General features: G+C 48.7%; 1 protein-coding gene, 1 long non-coding RNA gene and 1 other non-coding gene across 6 annotated transcripts; all 3 read left to right on the forward strand.

Moving 5' to 3' along the window:
* The first annotated feature begins 110 nt into the window (after positions 1–110).
* On the forward strand, positions 111–4272 carry LOC117588678 (RILP-like protein homolog). 2 transcript variants are annotated; one of them, XM_034280125.1, is made up of 5 exons: positions 111–1132; positions 1215–1705; positions 1777–1872; positions 1961–2116; positions 2365–4272. In XM_034280125.1, exons 1-5 carry the CDS (start codon positions 518–520, stop codon positions 2477–2479), a joined length of 1473 nt encoding a protein of 490 aa, XP_034136016.1. In that variant the 5' UTR covers positions 111–517; the 3' UTR covers positions 2480–4272. The 2 variants fall into 2 exon arrangements, with proteins under 2 accessions (XP_034136016.1, XP_034136017.1); XM_034280126.1 differs by having other exon boundaries at positions 113–1132; positions 1961–4272.
* Positions 4273–7903: 3631 nt separating this feature from the next.
* Positions 7904–7975, forward strand: Trnae-cuc. Its single transcript has one exon. It is a non-coding gene; the product is annotated as a tRNA-Glu (tRNA).
* Positions 7976–9659: 1684 nt separating this feature from the next.
* LOC117588689 lies at positions 9660–24431 on the forward strand. Of its 3 annotated transcripts, XR_004574155.1 has the most exons (3): positions 9660–9682; positions 20684–20861; positions 24348–24431. It is a non-coding gene; the product is annotated as an uncharacterized LOC117588689 (long non-coding RNA). The 3 variants fall into 3 exon arrangements; XR_004574154.1 differs by lacking the exon at positions 9660–9682 and having other exon boundaries at positions 20523–20861; XR_004574156.1 differs by lacking the exons at positions 9660–9682; positions 20684–20861 and adding an exon at positions 22122–22699.
* Positions 24432–24686: the final 255 nt, after the last annotated feature.

The raw sequence follows: 24686 nt of genomic DNA on the forward strand, positions 1-24686 counted from the left end.
AGAAGGAAACACAGACAGCTGGTGGCGCGATTATTTTATGAAATCATCGCAAAACCGTCGGTGGAAGCGGCCAGCAGCAATATATCGATACTATCGATAGAGCACTCGATGGCTTGACACCTCTAATGTACATATTACTCATAGCAGCGAACAAATTGCAAAAAAAGAGCAATCTGTTTATGTGTGGGAAAGATCAGCAGCAGCAGTGCAGCGGCAGCAAGAGCTAAAGTGAATGTGAACATAATACCCGTGTACCTTCCTCACAGCCCCCTCTGCGCCCACAGAGTGTGTGTTTGTGTGTGTCTCTCAGTGTGTGCGAAACGAACTGGCAGATTACACATTGCCCCCCTCCTCCCTTTACGACGGAGTTTTCTCCAGGCAACTGTCGCACCTGGAAAGCTAACCATCTGGCCATCTGGTGGAAACTGGACGCTGAAAAGTGGCCCCAGCTGCTGGCAGACAATAGAGAAGCGAACCGGAAGATACGTACTGCTGCTGCTGGCCCGTGCCTTGCTCCATGCCCGGATTCCATCTCAATGAAATGGGCGAAATGGTCTTGGACGCCATCGACGACATCGGCGTGGTCGATGTGTACGACCTGGCCTCGGATATTGGCAAGGAGTACGAGCGGATAATGGATCGCTTCGGAACGGACGCGGTGAGTGGGCTGATGCCGAAGATCATCAACACGCTGGAGCTGCTGGAGGCGCTGGCCACGAAGAACGAGCGCGAGAACGCCACCATACAGGATCTGCGGGACAAGATCACCCAGCTGGAGAGCGAGAAGCTGGAGAAGGCCGAGTTCCGGCGCCGCTTCGAGAAAGAGCTGGAGCTCATCGAGGAGCAGTGGCGCAGCGAGACCAACGAGCTGGTGGACCTAGTCTCCTCGCTGCAGGACGAGAACAAGCGGCTGGTGAAGCAGACGCAGGACTTGCAGTCCTCCTCCGCCCAGAGCTCCGGCCTGGGCGCCAGCCTCACCGAGAGCATCATCAGCATGACCAACAATGAGCTGCACAGCGCCCTGTCCGATACCCAGGTGCTGCAGCGGCTCAAGGAGCAGATTTACAAGCAGCGGGACGAGCTGAAGCAGCGCGAGCGAGAGCTCCAGGACAAGTACAGCGAGCTGGAGCATGTGAGTCCATCAAAAACCAAAAACCCATAACCCAACTTGAACTCTAACTCGAATTGTTTCTTCTCGATTACCTCGGGCTTAGCTTAACATTCAGTCGGAACGTCTGAAGGGTTCGGAGCGGGACACGAGGCGGCGCCACAAGCTGATGCAGGCCCAGGTGAAGACGCTGTGCGAGGAGCGAGCCGATTTCCTGGCCCAACTGCAGGACCAGTGCCGGGAGATCAATCAGCTGCGCAAGCGCCTCGGTCTGGCCGAGAAGGAGAACGAGGATCTGGTGCAGTCCTACGACGATGATCAGAACGATCCCAATCGGCCGCGCTATACCACGCGTGAGCTCAAGGAACTGATCAGCGAGAGGGACGAGCTGCTAACCACCATCGATGGCCTCAACGAGCAGCTGGCCGAGCTGAAGCCCCCTAGCCAGCTGAAGGCCAAGCGGTCGCGGCATATCTCCAGCTCGGATGACAGTGACGATGACGAGGGTCATTTGGCAGACAACGACGATGATGACGACGACGATGAGGAGGCGGCTGAAGCGGCAGCCGAACTGGAGCCCCCACTCGCTGGGGAGACGTGAGTGAAACATTAATAGGAATTTATGCAAGTCAATTTTGTATATTCTCAAAACCATTTCTGTTGCTTAGGCCGCCTGGCCACGATGCACCCGTGCAGGGACCTCTGCCGTATGAGCCGGACGATGCGCCCTGGAAGAAGAGCTCCGAGTCGGGCATACGCAAATTGTATGAAACTAAATGCGTATAAATCACATTAGATGATGATATTCACGAGCGAATTTATAAAAATGAAATATTTACTACTCTGTTGCAGCTTCCGCAAACTGTTCTCGGATCCGTCGGATGGAAATAATACATTCCCGAAACGTTCCTTGGCCACGCTCTCCAAGATGGCGCTGTCGGCCACACCAGGGTCTGTGTCGGGCTCGGCCGCCGCCGCCGCCATATCCTTTTCCGGCGAGGCAGCGAAGTAAGAGCCCCCCCCACCCCTAAAGCATCATCACACGCGTTGAAGTGCATCTCATTATTATTTGTTTTTGATTTTTGTTTATCTTTCTGTTTTGTTTCTGTTTCTGTTTCTGTTTCTGTCTTTTCTGTTTTGATTTTGATTATTTATCTTTTTATCTGTTTATCTTCCCACTCGCCTGCATCACTCCGCCTGCATCCCATTTATTTATTTATGTATTTATTGTTTCTTATTGTTTTCATCTGTTTTAGTCTGTCTTTGTCCCTCGCTATATACCTTCTCCGTTTAAGCTGTACATACATAGTTTATACACTCGATTGCTGTGCCCTCGTAATCCTAAGTTGTTATGCTATTTTATTTACGTAACTTTTTGTACATCTTTTGATATCTTTTTGTATTTATTCTAACTTAATTTGTAACTTAATGCCTCCGGCCAGGGGCCCCTCTACTAAGGTACTACTAATCTAGGCCCTGACTAGCAGGCAATCAACAAAACGACACACAACACACATCCCATCCCCCCACATCCAAAAATACATACATTCCTCGATGTAAACACATAATATACAAAGACAACAATTGCCCAAGACCCTATATACGAGTATTTGAGTGAAGAAACAGAACCAGAAGTGAGTTTAATCTGAATTTAACTATATGAGCCCAGTCCCTGTCCCTTTTCCTTTGTAGAATGTGTAGAAAGAAGGAACAGAATGAAATGCTGAAAGAGTGCATAGATTGTATTTGTAGAGAACAGGCGCAGCAGAAGCAGATCATGCCTATACCAAAAACAAAACAAAAAATATATTAAATTACAACAAAAAAAATGATAGAGAGGAAAACAGGTAAAGAGGGTTTACTTCCATTAGCTACAAGTCGATCTAAAAATCTATTTATACCGTCTCTCCTTTCTCCCGCCACCAGGATCTACATACAAATATACCCATAACCATACTATCTATGGTAGATATTTTAGCCTTTTCATAGCAGTTGCCCCCAGCGGCCTTATTATATTACAAATTTATCAAAAATACGACAAAAACCGTTAAGACGAAATGAGAAAAATTAAAGCAAATTGATGATAGATACTATATACAAAAACATATTTGAATAATTAGCGAAACGTTACAACCTTAGCGCATTGTTTGTTGAATTGAATTGCATATTGAATATTGAATTAAACTACTAATCGAATCGAAATCAAACCAAGTGAAATAAATTAGATTCCCATTGAAAGCCAAGGCTTGCGATAGGGAGCAGCGATAGAAGAGACGGAGGGAGCATAATCAGAACCAGAATCAGAATCAGAATCGAATAGCCAGAATCAGAAGTAGAAGCTGAAGCAGAATCAGAATCAGGAGCAGATAATGTTTTTAGCCAAAAACAAATGTTTTACCATAGACTTAGAAATAGCCAAGACTCGACTCGAATTGTTGTTAGCGATTTAGCGAATGTGAATACGAATTACAAGTGCACATGCATATACAAACATACATAAATATATGTAGTATATATAGAAAGAGTAGGGTTATGCCATGTACATGATTGCGAAATGTGTGCTCAGATCAGTTCTGGCTAAGAAATCTCAACAGAAGAGGCAGCATGTCACAAAAGGTCTAAGCATTCTCATGGCAAATGGCAGCGCCTCCCTCAAAACAAAATGGTCATAGCAATCACAAATATAATCCAAGAAACGATTCCAAGTCCATTATGTGTACGTGGCACCTGTCCGTCGAAGCGAGTCCTTGATCCTAGAATACCCTACGAAAGATTACAGTGTGTCCTTTCTTGCCTTGAAGTTTGTATTATGTTTGAATGGATTACCAAATATTTTGGAAGCTCTCTCCATAAAGAGTTCAGTGCAGTCTCAAGCTACTTCAAGATCTCTGCTTTAGGAAGATTTTTCCTTAATTTTCCCTATTTTCTGCTCCGCCTCCCAAACCCCCTGAAAGCACAAAGCGTGTACCCCCCCTCACCCCATTACATATCAGCGAAATCGATTGAAATGTGCCAAAGACTAATTGTCAATCCCAAGCACCCCTGCAACACCCGGCCCCACAAAACCGCAATCCCCACATCCTACTCCTCAATCGATCAATCAGCCAATCAACAACACTCGTTTCAATTAAATACAAATTGTGGCAACTGAATTTTTATACATACAAGTGAACTGTATTGCATCGATGATAACTGAAGGACTAACGCGAAAAAGAGTATTAAAAGATCGCTTGAAATTTGAAATGTGCGTAGGATCGCATCGGGATCGGATCGAGTGCTGGGGAGAGACATTGGATTGTATCGAGTATTTGGTGAATTAATGTTAACTAAATTTATATACACATATACACATGCATTATACATAATATACTTTACTATATACTATATACATACATATATGATACCATATTATATGGAACTATACTTATGACTAACCAAAAAAGAAGTGGAAACAATTATACAATACAAATTAATATATAATATATGATATATGATATATATATATGTGTACGTATGTAAATTACGAGTTTGGATGGACCAGGATACGATTTAGACCCCACCCGCTGCGCTGTCTGCCAGTTCATCCATTCAGCAAACGTTTGTAGATACGTACGTACACGCCCCACAATTTATGAATCGCTTCATCGAGAGCATTCGGCAAATAATAAAACTTATGAACAATTGAAACCAAAGAGTCATTCGAATCATTCATTGTGTGGGTGGGGCCTTGGGTGGCGTATATCCTTCCTGTTTTTAGCTGTTCCTCTGTGAGCTTTCGGCGAAGGAGCACCCCATATTACCCCAGCCTTGCATCATCTTCTGCAATGTGGGGCAAGTGGCATCTGGCGTTTGCATGATGCGCAGCATCTCTGGCCGCATCGTATCGTACCGTGTCGTGTCGTGTCGTGTGTCCTGCCCCATGTTTGAGCGGGCCATCCTGTTGCTTACTGGGCGCCTGTTCCATCTGCTGAGTTTGAGGCGTATCTAGGGCGTGGTGGTTGCTCAGCCAGTCAGCAGGCCCTGGGGACACGACCTTGACAACACAGTCAGCCACAGCCACTGCCAGGATGCTGTTGATGGCTTCGGCTCATCGTTCGTGTTCCGCGTGGTGAATATTTCATGTGCTCAGCGCAGTAGGCAACAGGCGGCTTCGGATGGGCCCCTCTTTGTGTCGGTAGGACGACTCTGTCACAGCGACTGCCCCAGCCCCTGCCCCTGCCACCGTTCACGCAGTTCCAATTAAGCAATTAAAAATCCGCCAGCGGCCATCCGGCACACGCAGGGGGATGGCCTGGAACGAGCTGTTGCCAGCTTTTTAATTAAGAAGATGTTAGCGTAATAGGATAGAAGAAGATGCGCTGCGAAAAGCGTAGGTCGAAATGTGCGCCAGCTAATGAAGAAGGCGCCTTTTGTGGTCAATGGATGGTGCGGGGCTAGTGGCGGGGTGGGCATTTTTCACTAATTGGCTGGGCGGAAAAGCCGCAATGAGGGATGAATGGTATGTGTGTGTGTGAGTGTGGGTGTGGTGTGTGGAGTGTGGGGCTTGGGCACAAGTGGAGCCGTGCCGGCCGTTGTTCTTCTGGTGGTTTTCCATTAATTAAAAGGAACTTTTTTAATGAGTTTTTCCTCAGCATCGCTTCCCCATGAGTCGTCGTCGGTTCCCTGCCGGCACCCGCTGAACCGTTTTGCTGTTGTTTCCCCTGCTGCCCTGCTGCTCCGTTGTACCACTGTGACGACTGATGTTTCCCCTGCCACTCTGAACGCAGCATTCGCGGTGCTGCCCCTCTGGTTTCCCCTGCCGCTGACTGCCGACGGATGCAGTCGGCGCGCCGAGACCCAGTTTTCGTATCGCTCGACGAATTCAGGGGCCCAGTCAGTCGATTTTCGAACAGGAGCCCAGCAGCGCAGAGGCAGCGGCCAAGTTAGAAAGAGAAGCCATGAAGGAAGTTTACAAATTTCCCTTTTCCCAAAATATCCCAACGATGCTTTTAAACCCAGCTTTTAAAATTTCCCAATTGGAAATTTCTCAGATAAAAATGGGTAGGAACATTAGGAAACACTGCGCATAAAATGCAACGCATAAAAAGTAAAATCCAACCCACTGCCAAACATACCATGATGACTCATTGCTGCGTTTAAGTTTGAGCTCCCGCCCACAAGTGGCGAAAAGCTCCAAAGAGAGCAACAGCCCGAGAGAGAAACGGCGTTTAAGTGTGCTGAGAGCAGGTGCTTGGGTGCAAGTGGGACAACCATATCGCACGTGCTTTGGCTCACCTGTCTCACCCTGTCTGGCAGCTGCTGGCACTGTTCGGTCGCTTTCTGCGGCATGCTGGGCGCCTATTTAGCGGCCAGCGGTTGGTTGGAACAAGAAAACGAAAGTGTCAAAGCCGTCGGCACTCCGAACCGTACCGGTACCTGCAGCTTGCGTTGTGGTTGTTGCTACCGCTTCCGTGATGTTGTTGCGCGGGCGCCTTGGCATTGGTACGTACTACGTATGTATGTGTTGCCTGCCAATTGCCGGTGCCCATATGGGATTGGAGGCCATCTCCATCTCTCCATCTACCACATCCACACCATCCTGGCCGTGTCCGGGTTTTCTGCCGCCCCTCCACCAAATGCTCTTGTAATTGTATTTGCCCCTCAGCTCTACTGCTCAACTGCTCAGATGCTATGGTGTTGCTGCCGCTGTTTCTGTCTCTGTTTGCCTGCTGAATTAGCGACGAGCATGACGCGATTCCAATGTCGCCCTCGCCAATGTGGCCGCAACATGTTGGTCCCGGTTGGGAGCGGCCTGCTGGCGGCGCTGGACGCCTGCTGGCATCGGGTGAATTCTACGAAATTTGCCTGCCATCAATTGGATCAGTTTGCGCGAGATGTTGCAACCGGCCATGGTGGTGGCTTATTGGAATGAACATTCTAGGAACTTACCCTAGACGGCCCAGCAGGCGACCATCAGCCGGCAGCAGGCGAATGGCCAACTTGATTCAACAATGCTCTTCATCTCCCACTGCAGAGCGAGAGTGCGACTAGCTCTGCAAGGTGGGGAGATATTGCTGCAATTGGCCGCTAGAGTGGGACAACTGTATGCTCAGTGAGGGGTTCGTTTCTCCGCTGAGCTTTCGAGGGGAAAGCTGCACAATCAGTCGTTTGCCTTCTCTTTCTGCTGATTTCCGATGCGTTTCCCCTCAGATAACCTGGCTCACGCACTGGAATCAGCCCACGTCCGTCTGTGGCCGGCTGCTCCGTTGTGCATTTTTTGTACAATAAATGCTCCAATTTGGCCAGGCGACCATGAATGCGAGCGCAGTGTATTGGATGCACTGAAAGTGAGCCAGTTCTGGTTCTAGCGGGGACGAGACTCTGTATCTCCTACCCCACTCACCAGCTTCAGCACCTGCTTATGACCCTGCATCAGTGCTGATACTGCTGCTTCTTTGTTGCGTTTTATTGTTATCTGTGTGTGTGAAAGTGTGTGGGAAAACTTCTGCGATTTCCCATCCAATTCAGCCGTCAGCGGATTGGCGATGGATGCAGTGGTGCAACATTTTGAAAGGGCTCAAGTCAATTCTTTGCGCGTATGTATGCCCTATTTGGTTTCCGCACTGAGGAAACGCGCTCAAGAATTTCCCCAACGACCTGCTGAATCAACAACTTTTGATCGTTCGGAATGTGAGATTTTCCCATTAGATTTCCCCTGAGGGGCAAATTTGTTTTCTCCTTGAAAGAATACAAAAAAACACATATATTTTTAGAGTAAGAAGTTTTGTTGGCTTGGATTTCCTTAAGGATTGTCCATCCCATATTGTCTAGTGGTTAGGATACCCGGCTCTCACCCGGGAGGCCCGGGTTCAATTCCCGGTATGGGAAACTACAAAATGTTTATTTTTTTTTTCTTTTTTATTTGGCCAAGTGTAAAAATAGAAGAAAAGCTAATACAATTATTTAATTTTTTGATTGGAATGCAGACAACAAATGAATAATATATGCTCCAAGGAAGAAGTTAATGCTCCCTAATTCCAATCCACCCAGGATGTGGGTGCCAAAAGTTAGGGTTACACCCAATTAACATGTCAGCGCGGGGAGGAGGTTTCAGCACCAAACAAAGGAATGGCAGTGCAATTCTGGACAAGGTGTCAGCGGATGGGAGAGGGACGATGGCCGCAGAGTGTCAAGTGCTGATATTTAAGCCTCAATGCAACTAGCCCCCGAGGCAGCCAGCTATCCCTCTCCTCCTGCCCCGTACCCCACTGCACTGTACTCATCCGCTTCAGCCCGAAAATTCAAAAGAAATAAAATTTTGTCAACAGAAATGGTTGGTTGGATGGGGAGGGCTTGGGAAGGAGCGGGGGAAACGACACTGGAATGAATATATGGCAACTGCATTGCAGCTGGCCCCAGGCGGGGGCGTCGGGGACTAACAAAAGAAGCGGCAACTGTACTTGTCCCCACAGTAAACTCAATTCAGACTCAGCCACGGCTCAGCCTCAACCTCAGTCTCAGCCTTCGTCGCTTTTGAGACACACTCACACACACTAGAACTACCCACCCCTCTGGTTTCCCCCCTCCCTGGCAAGCCTGCGGCTTCATTTTGGGCCGCACATTTCAATGCTCCGTCCGGCTAAATGGCGACAAAAAGTAGGCAACACTTTTGTTGTGCCGGAAATGGCATTTAAGCGGATTTCAGCCAAGTGCTAAGCTCACAGAAGCAGGAGGATGTGGGTGGGGTGGCCTGGCGCTGTTTCTTTCAAAAAAAAAAAGGTGAATCCTCTTTCAGAATATCCCAAAAAGTTGCCGGGTAAGCAGGAAGTACCACTACCCAGACTTAAGCCCAAAAAGGAGCATGAGTCTCCTGCTGAATGAGGAATAGGAATCATTTAATGGACGCTCACTGAGAGCTCTACAGGCGGACAGGCTGAAGAGGGGCCCAGTTCCCTCGGGCGGACAATTTATTTGTTATCGTAATTTATGCATATTCGTGGGTGTCTTTTCCAGAGAGCTTTCCCTGCAGTCACTGAAAGTATCTGACTTTCCCTTCTACTCCTCATATTTGTGCTCCTTTTCCTGGCTTTCCCTTCGACTCCTATAGGTGCTGCTGCTGGCTTATCCTCCCACTTTACCACCAACTCGTCAACCACCTACTCCAGGTCTTAGCGCTGGCGTTATCCTGCAGAGCAGCACATGAATGATTTTCCAATGATTTTCAACGGGCGGGATCGAAAGAGAGCGCGGGAGAGAACCCCAGCGGACACTGAACCATGAACGGCGGCGAGGAGTCGTCGAATATGTTGCACACAAAACATTTTCATGGCTTTGCTTTGTGCTGCTCTCCTGACAGCGACAAGGACAAGGACAATGACAAGGACATGACGGGCAGCCATCATCGCCAGTCCCCTCCACCATCATTCACCATTCACCATTCACCATTGCCGTCGTTATTCATACGAGAATAATTCCATATCATAATTTTATGCCGCAACTTGTCCCATCAGACGTCGGCAGCAATTTTGGGTATGACATAATGTTAGATTGTTGCAAGAACCGAGAGCTGTTGCAGAGAGAGAGAGAGAGAGAGAAGTCGGTCGGTGCTCCAAGTGGGGTAGGGTGGCAGAAAACATGTACTGTCTCCCTCTCCCGCACACATCTCCATCTCTGTCTGCCGCTTTGCCGGCTTTTTATTTTACGGTTTCCGTTTTAAGAAGAGAGCCCTGACTGAGACAAAGCTTTTACTCCTCTCAGAGAGAGAGAGAGAGAGAGTAACAGAGATACGCTGATCCAGAGCGAGTGCAAGTGGAAGCGAGAGGTCCTTCCACTGGACACGTGGCCAACGTTCCAGACGCTGGATGAGCTTTCCCCCTATTTACCATAGGGGCAACGAAACCAAAAACAAAACATATGGAAGAAAGCTCACGGGGAACAGCTGTGGGGAAAGTACAAAAGGGAACTGCGCCTCGTCCCCTCTGACCCCTGACTCCACAACGACTTTTCATGACGCCACAGCTCCAAAGGGGCAGTGGTGAAGCTGGAGGCACCAATGGGAAGACATCAGGACAGGAGATACGATTAAATCAAAATGCCTCCCGACTCTGACAGATGTCTAGACAAAGAGTTGAGAGTTGAGAGTTGAGAGTCGAGTGAGTGAGTGAGTGAGTGCCACCTGCTGGCTGGCGATGGCCATTCGAATGGGGGAATTGCTGATTGATTGACTGATGGATCGATTGCCAGATGCAGAGAGCTGTTCCCCATGCCGGCTTGACCGCTGGACGAGTGCAAACATCAGCTTTATTTCAACATGCGAGCAGGCAAACGCTTGAAGTGCCCTAAGACCCTCCTCCTCCCACACCACACATTTGTCGCCGCTTTTCACATTTTCCACGCTGTTTCTGTAGAGCACTTGGCGATTCACTGGCGCGTCCCTATCCTCCCACTCTCCCTCCCGCACTCTTTTACATACAAACTACATACTCTACATGGGGATATTTCCATAAGCAGGTGAGTGCGCACCATGGGGGGTATACGTGTATATTTTACTTGTATATTTGCACTCTTAATGGGCGGCGTCCCCACCATAGTTGCTTGGCATTTAAAACATATTGCAGTCGGGTGGGCACAAATGTGGTCTTTGATTTGCCACCTGCCACGCCCACGCCCACCATCACCATCACCATCGCCAAAACCAAACCAGTGTGGCAAAAGGGCGAAGCGAAAAGAGAGCAGAGAGCAGAATGAAAGGTGTAAAGCAGAAAAGGAAACAACATTCCAGAAAACTTTAACCAGTTGGTGGAAGGTTCTTAAAGCGTTTTCAGGAACAACCCAAGAAACGAAAGACAAGTCGAAAAGTTTCCACAAATGGAAACTTAATACGGCACTTTTTTTTGGTTTACTTCTAGCTGTAATGGGAATTAAAACGAATATTATCTCTGGTTGTGACTCTTATGAGCACTTGCTAATAAATATCCTGTTAATTATTATAAACATTTCTTCAACGAACAGAAGTAATAAAGGCTTTTGGTTGTGATGTGAAAATGAATGAAAATATTTCATTTCCGTGCACTTTTTGGGCTGAGATTATTGTGGCGTGTGTGTGTGTGTGTGTGTGTGTGGCGGTTTCTGGAACGGACTCTTAATTAACACGCAAACTCGTGTATTTATAAATAGTTGTGTGTGTGTGTTTGTATGGCAATGTGTCTGCATTCGTGTGTACTTGTGTGCCGTGCTCCATTCTTGTGCTTTTGTTGTTGTTGTTGTAAATTTATGTGCCCGTTCCTTTACTCGTTTTACAGTGGGAAGGGTAGGGCGGAGGGCGGTGTGGAGGGGTAAAAAGGGTGCGGCGCGTACAACGGGGCGTAAAGTGGCCAACAAGCCGTTAAACATGCCCGGCCAAGCACCTACCATTGAAGACCCACCTGCCCCCACCCTTACAACTTTTCGCTCTGTGCACTCCATTCTGCTTTCAGCATTCTCCACTCTCCACTCCCCACTCTTTACTCCCAACTGCTGCTTGCATTTTGGCCCAACAAAGCTGAAATGTAAAACTGAAACTAAAGTTGGCTTTCGAGGGAGTTTCAGAGCAGCTGCCGCCGCCCTCACGCTCTTTCGCACTGCGACTTGTAAGAGAGTGGAAGATAACAATGCCAAAGCCTTGCATCAAATTATGCAACAACAAAAAACAGCAACAACAAAAGCATGTTGCAGACACATTATCCTGTCCAAAGTCTGAGGTTGCCCGGGAAATCGATTTGTTTATGATTTAGTTGCAGTTTTGTTGTTAGATCTACGAGGGATATGATATAGTGATTCCATTTCAAGTTTCTGCAAGATATTTGGCTTTAAAAGCAAAGCCGAAACACCCGCAGCAAGCGGGCAACAAATATGTAAAACATGCAGCCAGTCGGAACGTCTGTGTGGTGGATGGGACACATGTCTCGACGCGGATATACCCATCGCAAATTAAGTTTTATAACTATGAATCCAGCATCAAAAGCCAGGAGCCAAGCTACGGGAGGCTTAAGCAGTTTATTGAAATTATTCTAGCATGAATATTGAACCCATCGAAACAGCATTCTACACACAGGTAGATCAAATAATTAGTTATAGTTATACATTCTCTGCGGCTTCGACAAAAATGTATATGCCCCTTTTACTACATTTTGTAAAGTGGCACAACAATTTGAAGAAACAATGCCAAATGGGAACAAAGGGGACGCTGGGCAAAGCACGGGCGAGGGGGGTAATCAAGAATGAATGAGGCGCCTCGCCTGTGCGTATGCTGGGAGACTGGGAGACTGGGAGACTGCCGTTGCCATTGCCATTGCCCCTCTGTGTGTCTGTGTTTTTGGCAGCCTCTTTTGTGGGTTAAGTAATTCCCGATCTGTAGGCCTGCCCTGTCATTTCGCCAATTATGTGTCTCTGTCTCTCTTTTTCTATGGTGGGTTTTGGGGCGCGGCTGTCCTGTAATTTGAGTGTTGCCTGGTACCGCCACTGCCACTGGTGCCGGGGCCGGGGCCGGGGCCGGGGCTGACGCTGACCTCACTTGTCCTTTCAGTTATCCGTAGACCCTGTTCTGGAACTGTGTAATTTGAATTCGATTTGCTTTTGCGGCTTCGTCTTGGGAAGCCAACAGCCCCCCACCCCACACCTCACCCAGCTGATTAATCTGATTGCTGGATCGATCCGAGGCCCAGTCTGGGGGCGGCAGCTCCTCCATCACTGCTGCAGTGTCCATCAATCAGTTGCAATAATCTTACCCCCCCCCTCATTAGGGGCGACCTTTTATGCAATTTGCATCGCCAGCAGCAGCAGCAGCAGCTGCTGGTGTGTGTGTGTGTGTGTGTGTGTGGGCGGTTCAATTAATGCACATTGGCATTTCATGATGGATGGTGGTGCCTCACAAGACGCTGCTGCTGCTGCTGCTGCTGCATGATGCAATAGAGCCAAAGGAAAATTTCCACCTTTGGCAGCGGCTTGAAGGTGGGAGGAATGGGTCTGGGTCTGGGTCTGATGATCGAGATGATGTCCGTGTCTCCCTTCGCACTTGGCTGTTATATTCGTTCGTTAGCGTTTTATGGCTTATTTATTTATGGGCTGCTTCCAATACACATATTCAGGGCACTCGCAGACACGCACTCACACAACTCGCGACAGAATTGTTGTCCAACTGCTGACCCACTATCCCCACAGCATGTGTGTGTGTGTGTGTGTGTGTGTGTGTGTGTGTGTGTGTTTGTGTGTGCCGCACTGCATAAATCCTTTCTGGCCTGTCCTTTCGGGCCTGGCTCTAATGTGCGTCCTCGTTTGGCCTGCCAGGCAGCCCTAGTCCCCTAGTCCTAGTCATAGCCCTCTCTTGGGTTCGTCGTTTAATTGGCCAACTGACTGCATGCCTGACTGCCTGACTGCCTGACTGCCTGACTGCCAGACTGACGCAATGAATGGCTCTCTGAATGGCAGTTTTGAGAGCAGTTGGAGACTGCGGGGGGACTGAGTTCTCTGAGACAGAAGGACATGTTAGCCATTTGGCAACTGACAAATGCTGCACAAAACTGCTGCGGACTGGCGGACTTTATTGAATTTGCTCTTGGCTCTGAGACACAATGGCGAATGCGACTGTGGGGATCCTGCGGTTATCATTCTGACCAGAGCCAAGTATTCCACCCAGCACCACTCCATGCCTGCCGCCTTCATTCATTCGTTTCCATATGAATCTGTGTGGAGCTGTGGGAGGAGCAGCCAACAAAGGACCAAGAAATCGGCATATCCTTTGGGCTCCCTTTTGAATCCCCTCTTGGCAGGTTGCAGTCGAGCGAACATCGCTCACTCCGGTCGCTTTTCGAGGTGACATTTTCCTTCTTTCGGCAGTTTGGCAGTGCTAAGTGCCGCCTTGGGCAACAGCCCCCGTCCCAGCCCCAGTCCCAGCCCCAGCCCCAGACCCATGCCCCTGCCCGTTCTCCTAATAGATGTGTACAGCGATGTCGGCGGCATTTCAATTTAACTTGCCACGTGTCAAAGCCGCTCACAATCCAAAGTGACACACAAAAAACCGAAGGAAAAGGTAACAAGAAGACGCTACCATCCCATGCCATACCCTGCCCAGTGTGTGTGTGTGTGTGTTGCCTTTTACTTTATGTTGCTGTGGCTGCCGCATCGATTTACGCCAAAAACTTGTGCCACAGTGAGCCCAGTGCCTGCAGTGTGTCCCCCTCCCCACAGCAAATCGTAACACAAGCCGAGGGGCAATCAAAGTCGAGACATCAAATATACTAAGTATCTAGAAGAACTAGAGCAAACAAATGCACCCATAGGTCCGTAAATATGTAAATGCATAAGTGTAATGCACCATGACCACCAAAGAGTTTAGGAAATTCTTAAAATTTTGATTTAATAAATTTCCATTTTGATCATTTTATGTGTGGGAGTGCCAACAGATGAACGAATGAGTGGACACTCCCTGTGCAGGGTATCACAAAATGTATGACAGTGGCAGCAACAGCGATAGCGTCAGGCAAAACCAAAGGCCAAGACGACGAAGACGAAGACGAAAACGACGGCGATGGCAGCTCAAATAAAACGCAACCAACGCCCAGCAGGTGGCGCCTTAATAGCTGCCGCGGTAGAGCCACCAACAACAGCAACACAAAAATACAACAACAACAACAACTGGCTAAAAGCAAGAGCACCTTTTGGCCTTAATGCCAGCTGACGGGGGCCACAAAGGAGACTTAATTAAAGTGGGGTCGGCCCTTTAAATAAAATTGTTTTCTAAAGCAGCAGCAACCACAGAGTGCAGGATTATACGATTAAAGGATCGATAAATGTCGATAAATGTGGCAGCAACCACAGAGTGCAGGATTATACGATTAAAGGATCGATAAATGTCGATAAATGTCGGGTACCTATAAGGGAGATACGGATTTTGGGTTGTAAAATGGGAAAACTTGTAAGAAATCGGTAGCCAAAGCAGGAGCTAGAATTTAATGATCGATAAATAAAGATTCGCAGCCATCACTTACGATATTTGAGTATGATGATAAATTCATTGAAAGTAAGACCCATCAGCCCTTATTTTAAATAACCATAAAAAGAGTCCATAGCGTCGTTATCCTTGTAGAAAGATTAGCAACTCACGCATGACCTTTATGGCTCTGCCCGCGCCGGATGACTTGCAACTGGTGTGCCTGCCACGTTTCACTTTTGGATTGACTAGTGCCATTAATCGGCTGCTTATGTTAATTTATATGGTTTGTAGGGGATAATCATTTCATTACGTGAACGTAAACATCATTCAACTCGGCCCAATCGAGGGGATGTCTTTGCCTTCACCATTGAGCGGTGGGTGCTTCTGCCAGTTCCATCTGCCACTTGGGGGGTGCGTGCAGACAAATAAAAGCTGGCAGCTGGCAGCTGGCTCTTTGACCTTGAATTTTGTAACTTGATATAACGAAATGTCCGAAAGTAAATGTGTGTGTGTTATCTGTGTGTGTGTGTGCATGTTTTAGGCAACGAAACGACGCAATTCCCGGACTAAGAGTGTGAGCTGGGGCTGTGGCTGTGGCTGTGGCTGGTGTGGGCTGAGGCATATAATAAAACGCAATTGTTCCGAGTGCGTGGTGGGGCGTGATGATGGGGCAAGGGAACTGCTGTTTTTGTGGCGAACTTTGCCCCAAAAGGAAATGAAATATTAATAACAATAAAAGCAACAAGAGAGAGAGAGAACAAACAAAAAATAAAGGAAATCAAGACAACCGAAGTCTGTCTCCGGTTTTCGTGTTTCTTTTCCCTGTTCCCTGTTCCCTGGGCCTACGCCTACGCCTGGGTCTGTCGTAAAAATAACTGAAACTGAATATCAGGCACACTCCAGACAACGCACACACCCACAGCCACACCGCTTGTTGGACACCTTCCTTTTCAGCATCGACCTTGAGCACTTGGGCTGGGTCTTGGGTAAGTGGCTACGTAAATAGTCCGCTGGCTTTGAGTGTCCAAAGGATAATTAGTGAGTGGACATATTTTAAGACACTGCCACGCTGTGTGAAGATTGGGGGAGTTGGGCTCCACAATATCGATTCCCTCTTCCTTTATCTCCCACTCTCTGACGCCGAGTTATGCGAGGATTATTGGGTCCTTCGGCTGCTCCCACTCTGTCTGAGCGTTCGTCTCTGTGTGGTGGCAGAGCAGTACAAATGCCACGCACAACTTGTGAGCCCCGCCCCGAGGGACTGTCATCTCCTTGCCGCCTTTCTAATTAATGTTGCTCAGCCGAAACGTGGGGAGTGGCGAACAAAAAAACAGAATCTCAGCCAGAATCTTCGTTCTGCGGGCTTCCTGTTACAACAGCTGACAATGGGAGAGAGAGGACGGACAACGGACAGCGGACAACGGACAGCTGACAGTAGACAGCGACGCATGCCACTTGCAACTTCCGTTTCCGGCCTTACCGGCATCGCGAGCCACGTGTAAAACTGCAAGCTACAAGAAAAATCAATGGACAAACGATCCGAAAATGCAGCGACCGCAAAGCCAGTCCGCCAGACCACAGACCCAGGTTTCCTGCCCGTCCGTACGATACGGGGTCCTGACATTTTCGGGCCTTGCTGTTGAAATTTATTAGCATTACACGATGCAAACAGCAACCCGAAACAAGCAAGGACACAAAAAATAAAACAGCAAACAGCAACAGAAACAGAAACACAGAAAAAGAAGCGAAATAAATGAGCCCAAATAGAGAGAGGCTCTGCAAGGAGTTGGGGGTGCAAGCAGCTACGCCGTTGAAGGAGCCTCAAGGGAGGGGGGGAAATTAATCTAATACGCGTTCATTAACTCTGTAAGGATGGAAGGGGGGTGGGGGGTTTGGGTGGGGAGCGACAAGAGAAGAAATCCTCAACTAAATGCTAGAAACGCCATGAAAATGCCTTTGGTTTCTTCTTTTGTCCCAGGTACAATTCCGGGGGTTAAGGGTTGACTGCTGTCGCTGCACTGCCTCCTCGATTTATGCCGTTGCTCCGCTGCTCCTCTTATCCCTCTCTATCTCTCTCTCTCTCCCACTCTCTCTCTCCCTCTCTCTCTCTCTCTTTGCGCCGTTTCTTCTAATTAATAAAAGCGCAATTTGTTTCGCTGCCGCTGCTGTTGCTGCCATATTGCTCCGCCAGGTGGCGTTAGGTGGGCGCCAAATGCCGAACGGAAATGAGCGTGCGAGCGAGACAGCGAGCGAGTGAGTGAGAGCTCGAGTGCCGTTATAATTAAAAAGCCCCAGAAATTTAATACAATTATAATGAGCGTAATTATAAAAGAATAAGAGCGAGAGAGAGAGAGAGAGAGAGAGAGCAGACCAGGTGGATATTCGTGGAAAATGAAAACTAAGCAAAGAAAATGAAGGGGAAAATGCTTATAGCATCAATGACGTCACACACACACACACATGCACATGCACATGCACATGTCCAGGTTTAGGTTCAGAAGGTGGTCGACGCTGGACGCCATCTCCAAGGTGGTAAAAACGGCAGAGGAAGCCTGCGCTGGTTCTAGATGGAGAGGAGGGTCCAAATTTCAAAATCCCTGGATACCTGCAGAATATAGCACGTAGCTACCTCGAGGTGCTCATCGACAGTCTCCTCTCCTTCAAGGAGCACTTGGAGTACGTGCAGAGGAAGGCCAGCGGAACCGCAGGAGCGCTCTCGCGAATGCTTCTCAACACCAGAGGCCCGACGAGTGTTGTGACGCCGCAGATCCTGTACGTCGGATCTCTACCGAGACCTTGGTGCCGATCATGCTGGCCGAGCCAAGGGCATGGGAAGCGGTCGCAGAACTCTGAGAGTTTTGGCGAGAAGGCGTAAGCAGGAGACGGAGTAGGAAGGAGCTTTGGGGCAGCACCGCGGGCGTTGGGCGCCCACTCCCAAATACGGCCCACTAGTGTAAGAATGTAGTATTAAAGCAAGAAAATAGAATAGAAGGAACATGCACATGTCCCGTGTCTGTTTGTTTTCTCGATGTTATCCATTTTTAGTTCAAAATTGCTTCCTGTTTTTTTCAAATATCTTTTTATAGCCATCATAAAAGTGGGCTAAAATGGGGACTGGTGGGCCACTGCGTGTGGATAGAGGGCAGGGGAGGGACATGGTGGGGACAAGTGAGCTGCGCACGCGATGCAGGTGCCACAAAAGTGCAGCTGTCTCTTTCCCACACAACTACCCTGCATCACCGCCCCCCATCGTATTTATTACATTTCAATATTTTTGGCATGCTCCGACTGCAACTTCAACTTTGCCAATGTCCTCGCTGCCTCCTTTGCTCATGTGTTATGGAGTGGAGTGGGGCGGAGGGACCTGTGTGTCGTGTCGCAAAATGTTATACGCGCCAGAGCCGGGGTGGGGCATGGTCTATAGGCATTTGCCTCGACTTGCAACCGGCGCCAGCCTCGTATTTGCAACGCCATTTCGTGTTGAGTTATAATTAAATGAAATCCAGCGCTGAATTCAAATTCAAATTTCGAATTTCGGCTCGAGGATTCGCCGTCCTTTGCCTTTGCTGCTGTTGCTGTTGTTTCTGTTGCTTTTGGTCTTTCTTTTTCTTGCTTTCTTCTTTACTTCTACCTTCCCTTTTCTCACGCCCTCACTTTGGCATTGGATGGGAGTTTTGGGCCTCTGATTGGATTAAACTGGGCGTGGCTGGGCTGGGCTTGTTCCCCTGTGGTTCCCTCTACTGCCGCTTTCTCTCCGCTGTTCCCTTCTGCTGCTCCTCCTGCTTGGCGGTTGCTGCAGGAGTAGCCCCGAGACGAGCAACAGAATAACTGAAGTTTTAAGCAAAATCACCTGCTTTTAAGTCCGAAATCGATTCAACCAACAGCTTAAATCTGTGCACAAGAATTCATAAAAGACGACTTTGATTTATAGTAGTTTTCGTGCTCTTAACTTTAGCAAAAAAAGAAACGTATTTCATATCAGAAAATGAAAGCTGACTGATTTTGCCTTACTTTTTATGGAAACCAAATCCTTATAAGCGGTATTCAATCCTGCAAGAAGAAATGTATCGAAAACCGAAGCACTCTTTGAATACCTGCATTGGTAGATATTTCGATTGGTTTTCTAGTCTACGTTTTGGACTTATAGACTATAGACTTATAGGACTATAGACTCTGGAAAGCTTTCAAGTAACGAAAATGAAGCCAATTGGAAATTAGAATTTCCTTATTATTGCACCATGATAAAATGCTGGTCTCCATGAATGCCCATAAATCCAGGTTACATGTACAGGCTATACCAGGAGACTTTAATAGGTGTACATAAAGAAGGACTTCATAGTCTGCGTTCACCATGAGGCTATCTCCGGCACTTCTGTGAACTCTTCTGCACTATCCGATATCCCAAGGCATTTCCTGCGGCCACATTTGCATTCCATTTCTGGCATTTACCGACGGCATCGCCAGCGCCAGCGCCATCGGACATCGGCTGCTGCTCTACGGTTTACGCTCCGACCGGCTCCCCATGCCAAGCCACCCGCCTGAAGGCTTGGCGTCTCCCTCGCTGTCGTCGGCAATCAGCTGTTCGGCTCTGCGGCTCTGCGGCTGCGAGACCTGCGCCTGCGTCGCTGGAAGCCTGGACAGAGGGAGGGGCGAGGTGCGCGGCTCCATCACATGTTTGGTGGGCTCCAAGGGGGGCCCGAGGGGACTTCCAATGTGCCAAAAAACGAACGCCGCTTGGACCGAAGAAGAGGAGCCAGCGCCCGAAGACGAAGCGACAGCCGAAGCTGAAGACCGAAGGCCGATGTGTGTTAGTGTGTTTTGCATTGGATTGGAAAAATGTGCAAAAGGTTGTGCGGGAAATAACTGATGCGCGGCGGGAGGGGGACTGTTGGTGAAGCGGCAACGGGAATAACAGCACTCGCTGGTCCGAACAGCACAAGCACAAGCAGCAGCAGCAGCAGAGCCCCAGCAGAGCCGTAGCAGAAGCACAGGCAGAGCCCGAACAGCGTCCAGAGTCGTCAGAGTCCAGAATCAGCCGAGAACAGCAGTCGCCAGCGAAGAAAAAATAAAAGCTACGAAAAAAATAATATAACCATAGCTTGAAAAAAAGAAGCGAAAATTGCTAAACCGTTTAATGTGAAATTGTTGCGAGCACTCGCCGGAGCTCGAACTTGTGGCAATCAATCAATTAGGTGCAACGGGGTGGCGCCGCCCCGCTGGTCTCGACAGCGCCATCATCAGGAACAACAGCAACAGCAGCAGCTACAGAAGCGGCGCCGACAGCAGCAGCAGCAGCGGCAGCAGCAGCAGCAGCAGAGAGTGCGACAGCAGTTAAAAATCAATATCCGTCTAAAGTTTATTTCGGTTTCGGGCAACTCTGAAACTTAAAGTTGCCAATGAGCCAGAAGAAATATTCTCCAAAATAACGTAAACAATATTCAAATTAATTCTAGTTTCTTGCCAATCGCTTAATGCCAATCGCGTCCGCTTTGTGTGCTGAAAATATAACAATATAATAATTATCCAAGCCAGATAAAGTGCCCAGCAGTCCATTTTTGTGCATAGATATTAATATAGAAAAAAACCAAAGAAACTAAACCCAGAGCGACGAAAAGAGAGATTGGGAGAATAACAGCTTTTAAACCAGAAGGAAAACTGCAAATAGCAAACTAGCAACTGGTTCCATCCAAAGGTAATGTGAAGATTGAACCATAATAATTCCAAAAGCAAAGGAAATCCAAGTGAAAATAACAAATATCCCGTTAAAATACTACAGATATACATAGTATATACCACAGCCAAAAGGTGAGTAAAATAGAAAGAGGAGGAGGAGGAGGAGGAGGAGGAGTGATGGGAGGTGGGGAGAAAGTGTCGTAGGTCAGGGCAATGGCTGACTGCATTTCATGATCAGACCAGCAGCAGGCAAATCCATCTCTCTGCCCCGCTGTGCACAGCTCTACACTGCTCTGCTCCGATATGATGGTCATGTCATGTGGTGGGGGGCGGGTTGTTGGCGGCATAACTTTGCATGTTGCATCCCAGCGAACAGCACCAGCAGCAGCAGCAGCAGCAGCAGCAGGAGAGCCAAAGATGCCAAGATGTGTGCGGCATGCCTCAACTTCAAATTTCCAACGGTTGGTTGGTTCGCTCAGCTGAGCGTTACACAAGCACAGATACACACACACACACAACACACAGGCAGCAAGAGTCAGCTGTTTTTAGTGGGTGCCAGAAGACAGACGACAGACGGCAGACGGGAGGGTGGGCACTGAATGGTGGTCACGAGCACGCGAAACACAGTCGTGCCGTTCGGCTCGTACCCGAATAGCCGGCACCCAAAACAGCGGTAAAATCAATACTTCCATGGCACCATGGCAGCTGTTCGCGCCTCTGCGACGCTATTCATCTTGTTGTTGTTGTTGCTCTTTCTCTTGCTGTTGCGGTAAACCATATCAGATGGTAAAGGGGAGTCTTCCAGTGCTTCCAAGGGAAGTACCCAATTCAAGTCCATTCCCTCCATAGATCGTTTGGAGTATCGGTCAAGCAATACAAGCTAAATCGGAATACCTTAAGATGATGACATCCTGGAAGTGCCACTGACCGATCCTCGCTTCTAGTACTATTTGCTCCAAACGGTTACTGGAAATTGCGTAATTTCATTAGCGACTTCCAGGACTGCGTCGCATTCCATTCCCAACAGTCCCGACAGTTCCGACAGTTCCGACAGTCGGCTTTCCCGACACTGTCCACTGTCGCTGCGCTGCCAGACAGTCTGGCAGTTGTTGTTCCCCGAGTGTCTTGTGCAGTCGACCACCAGGTTGCAGTCGCACCAAAGAGCGAGAGATTAGCCGTTCCCTTAGCCGGCGCCAACTGCCAAGACTACGTGAATTCTGAAAAGTAAGCAGCAAAGATAAATTGTTCCAAAATGTAAACTCTGGAAGGAAAAATCGACAATTGCTGGTGGGGGATGAGCATGGGTCAGGAGTCGGAGCAGCGTTGGACCGGGTGCCGGTGCCAATGCCGGTTACCGGTGCCAAAACGAATCGGCACAAAAAAACAACAAAAAAATTAAACGAGGCGAAATCGGAACGAGCCGAACGGAACCGGGGCATAACCGTTAGCTGGAAGCGGCGAATCAGCTTTCAGTCGCCCCGAGCCGGCCAGCAACAACAAACAGCTGCAGCAAGGAGACGAAGACGACGACGACAACGGCGACGACGAGCCTTCCTCTCGGCCCACAGCTGTGCAAGGAGGTGGCGTGGGGGAGCAGCGCTGCGCCAGGCAGCCACCCAGCCAGCCCCAGCTGGAAATTCCAATAACAGCAGCAGCTGAAAACTGGAGTTACCGACTGACGGACGCCGCTGTCGCTGTCGCAGTCGATGGCGCTGCCGCTGTGGCTGTTGCTGTTGCTGGCGTCGTGGTCGTAGTCGTCGCTTCGTGGTGCCACTTGGCTCGTCCGTAGAATCAGTCGTCGTCGAGCTTTCAAAACGTTTGCAGCAAACGGGAGAACACACGCCAGGGATCGAAATCCAACCAAGAGCCCCCCAGCCAGCGCCAGCAGAGCAGCCAAAAAGCAGGAGACACACAGATACTACTGAGAGATAGAAAGAGAGAGAGAGAGAGCGAGAGAGATAGAGTCAAATGTAAATCTTAAGGCGGTTGGGCAGAGGAGGAAGTTGCAAGTTACAACTTGCCACAGCCACATGCCACAGCGCCGAAGAATAGATTGTTGCAATTAACTATACGTTTTTTTTTCCAAGTGCTCCTTTTTTTTACTGTGGCTTCTTTTTTTTGCGGTGATATCATATAACGTGGTGCAAGAACTGGTGCACGCTCCACCTCCAGCACTCTCCACTCTTAGCCCGGCACACCACCACCAGCACGTGCTTTCCTTGCCACAATGTCTGTGTGTGTGTGTGTGCGTTTGTGTGTGTGTGTGTGTGTGTGTGACCTATTGATTCTACAACTTCCTTTGGCGATGGTGCAACTTCTGCTTCACTTCCACAATCCCCCCATCCACCCAGTCCCGCACTTCCCACAGTCGATCGATAGGTAGGCTGTCCACTGATCCCACTGTCCAGTCCAAAACAGATCAAAGCCATAGACAGATCTCTGTTTGTGTGGATGGAGCACACATGAGTGTCCCAAAATACAAGGAGAGAAAACTCATCCGTCATCCATGACCGCCGGCAAACGGCAAAGCGGCAGAGCGGACAAAGGGTGTACAGGGAATGTCCTACCAAAAGCAGGCCGGCAACTCCGCGGTGGTGCTCTCTGGTGAATCATCCGGAGTGGCAGGCACTGGAGCGGGACGTGGGGCCCCCCCACCTTCGGGCTGGGCCACGCGACCGACCGACTGCAGGCCGGCTAGATGGGGTTGGGGAGAAACATAAGTTGAAGGATTGCAACAACAGCAAGGGCGACAGAAATATCAAAAGGAGTTGCTCAGCCTGCCACCTCTGCCGCCTCCTCCTCCCCTATGCCTGTCCGTCCCATCGTTGCTTTTTATAGTTTTCGCATGCAACCGGCCAGGGGAGGGATTGGTGTAGCAGCCTGATGACGTCGCCGTAGCCGTCGCCTGCCACGTCGTGGTTGTCGCTGTCGCTGTCGTTGTCGTTGTCGTTGTCGTTGCCATGGAGCGCGTCCAACCGATGACGACATCTTTTTGGGGCGTGTGTCTGTCCACCCAGGGAATCGCGCTGCTGTTTTCCCCGCGTCCCGTTGTACCCCTTGATGATGCATATGTGCGCTGGTCTATATCTGCAAGACGGCCAAAGTTCAATGCATTTTATATTTGCAGAGCCGAGGGCCGCCTCCTGTCTGTGGCTCGTCTTTTTATAGCCATTCCTTCTCCTCCGGCGGCCCTTCCTCGCCCGGCTCCTGCGCTTCGGCTGTGACTGTAGCTGTGTCTGTGTCTGTGTCTGGTCTGTGTGGCAGCTAGCTCCGCTGGGATACCGAGTGTTGGGGCACAAATGGAGAGAGCAGAGAGTGGAGATGACAGTCATATTTCGATGGGCATTACGCCAGGGAAGCGTAGAAACAGACGGGAAACCATCAGACGATGAAAGAAGTAGGAATCCTTTAGGAAAAACTAGGAGTATTTCTGGACTGAACTTCAATTCCACGAACAGATTGTGTAGAATATTTTATTCATGTAACCAAAAGAAGGGAAAGCGAAACAAGTTCGCTACTTTCCACAGAGGAGGCCAAACATATTGCAAAGACAAACAGACAGACCGATAGAATCGCTTGTGTCCTTACGATCTATAACGATATATTCTTCATTTGCAGATCCGAGGATTGATGGAAAGAGTGTCGCCGTGCAAACGCGGAGAGAGCTAAAAGCGAAAAGTCCAACTGAGAATCAATCTAGCCCCAAAAGGCTATAGACGGAGATCAGCGGCTCGGATCTCGGATCTCGTATCTTGATTCATTTCAGACAAAGACAAAAACCAAAAACGAGAGAGAAAAAACCACAAAAGCGAGAAAAAACAAAAAAAATCGAATTTTCATGTTTCAAACACAAACCAAAAAAAATTATTATTGATAAACTATTACGAATACAACAAAAACGCAAAACCAAAGGTAAAGTAAAAATTGCTAAAAACGAAAAACCAAAAGCTAGTCCAA

Source organism: Drosophila guanche, unplaced genomic scaffold (assembly GCF_900245975.1).
Source record: "Drosophila guanche unplaced genomic scaffold, DGUA_6, whole genome shotgun sequence".
In the NCBI taxonomy this organism is placed as follows: domain Eukaryota; kingdom Metazoa; phylum Arthropoda; class Insecta; order Diptera; family Drosophilidae; genus Drosophila; species Drosophila guanche.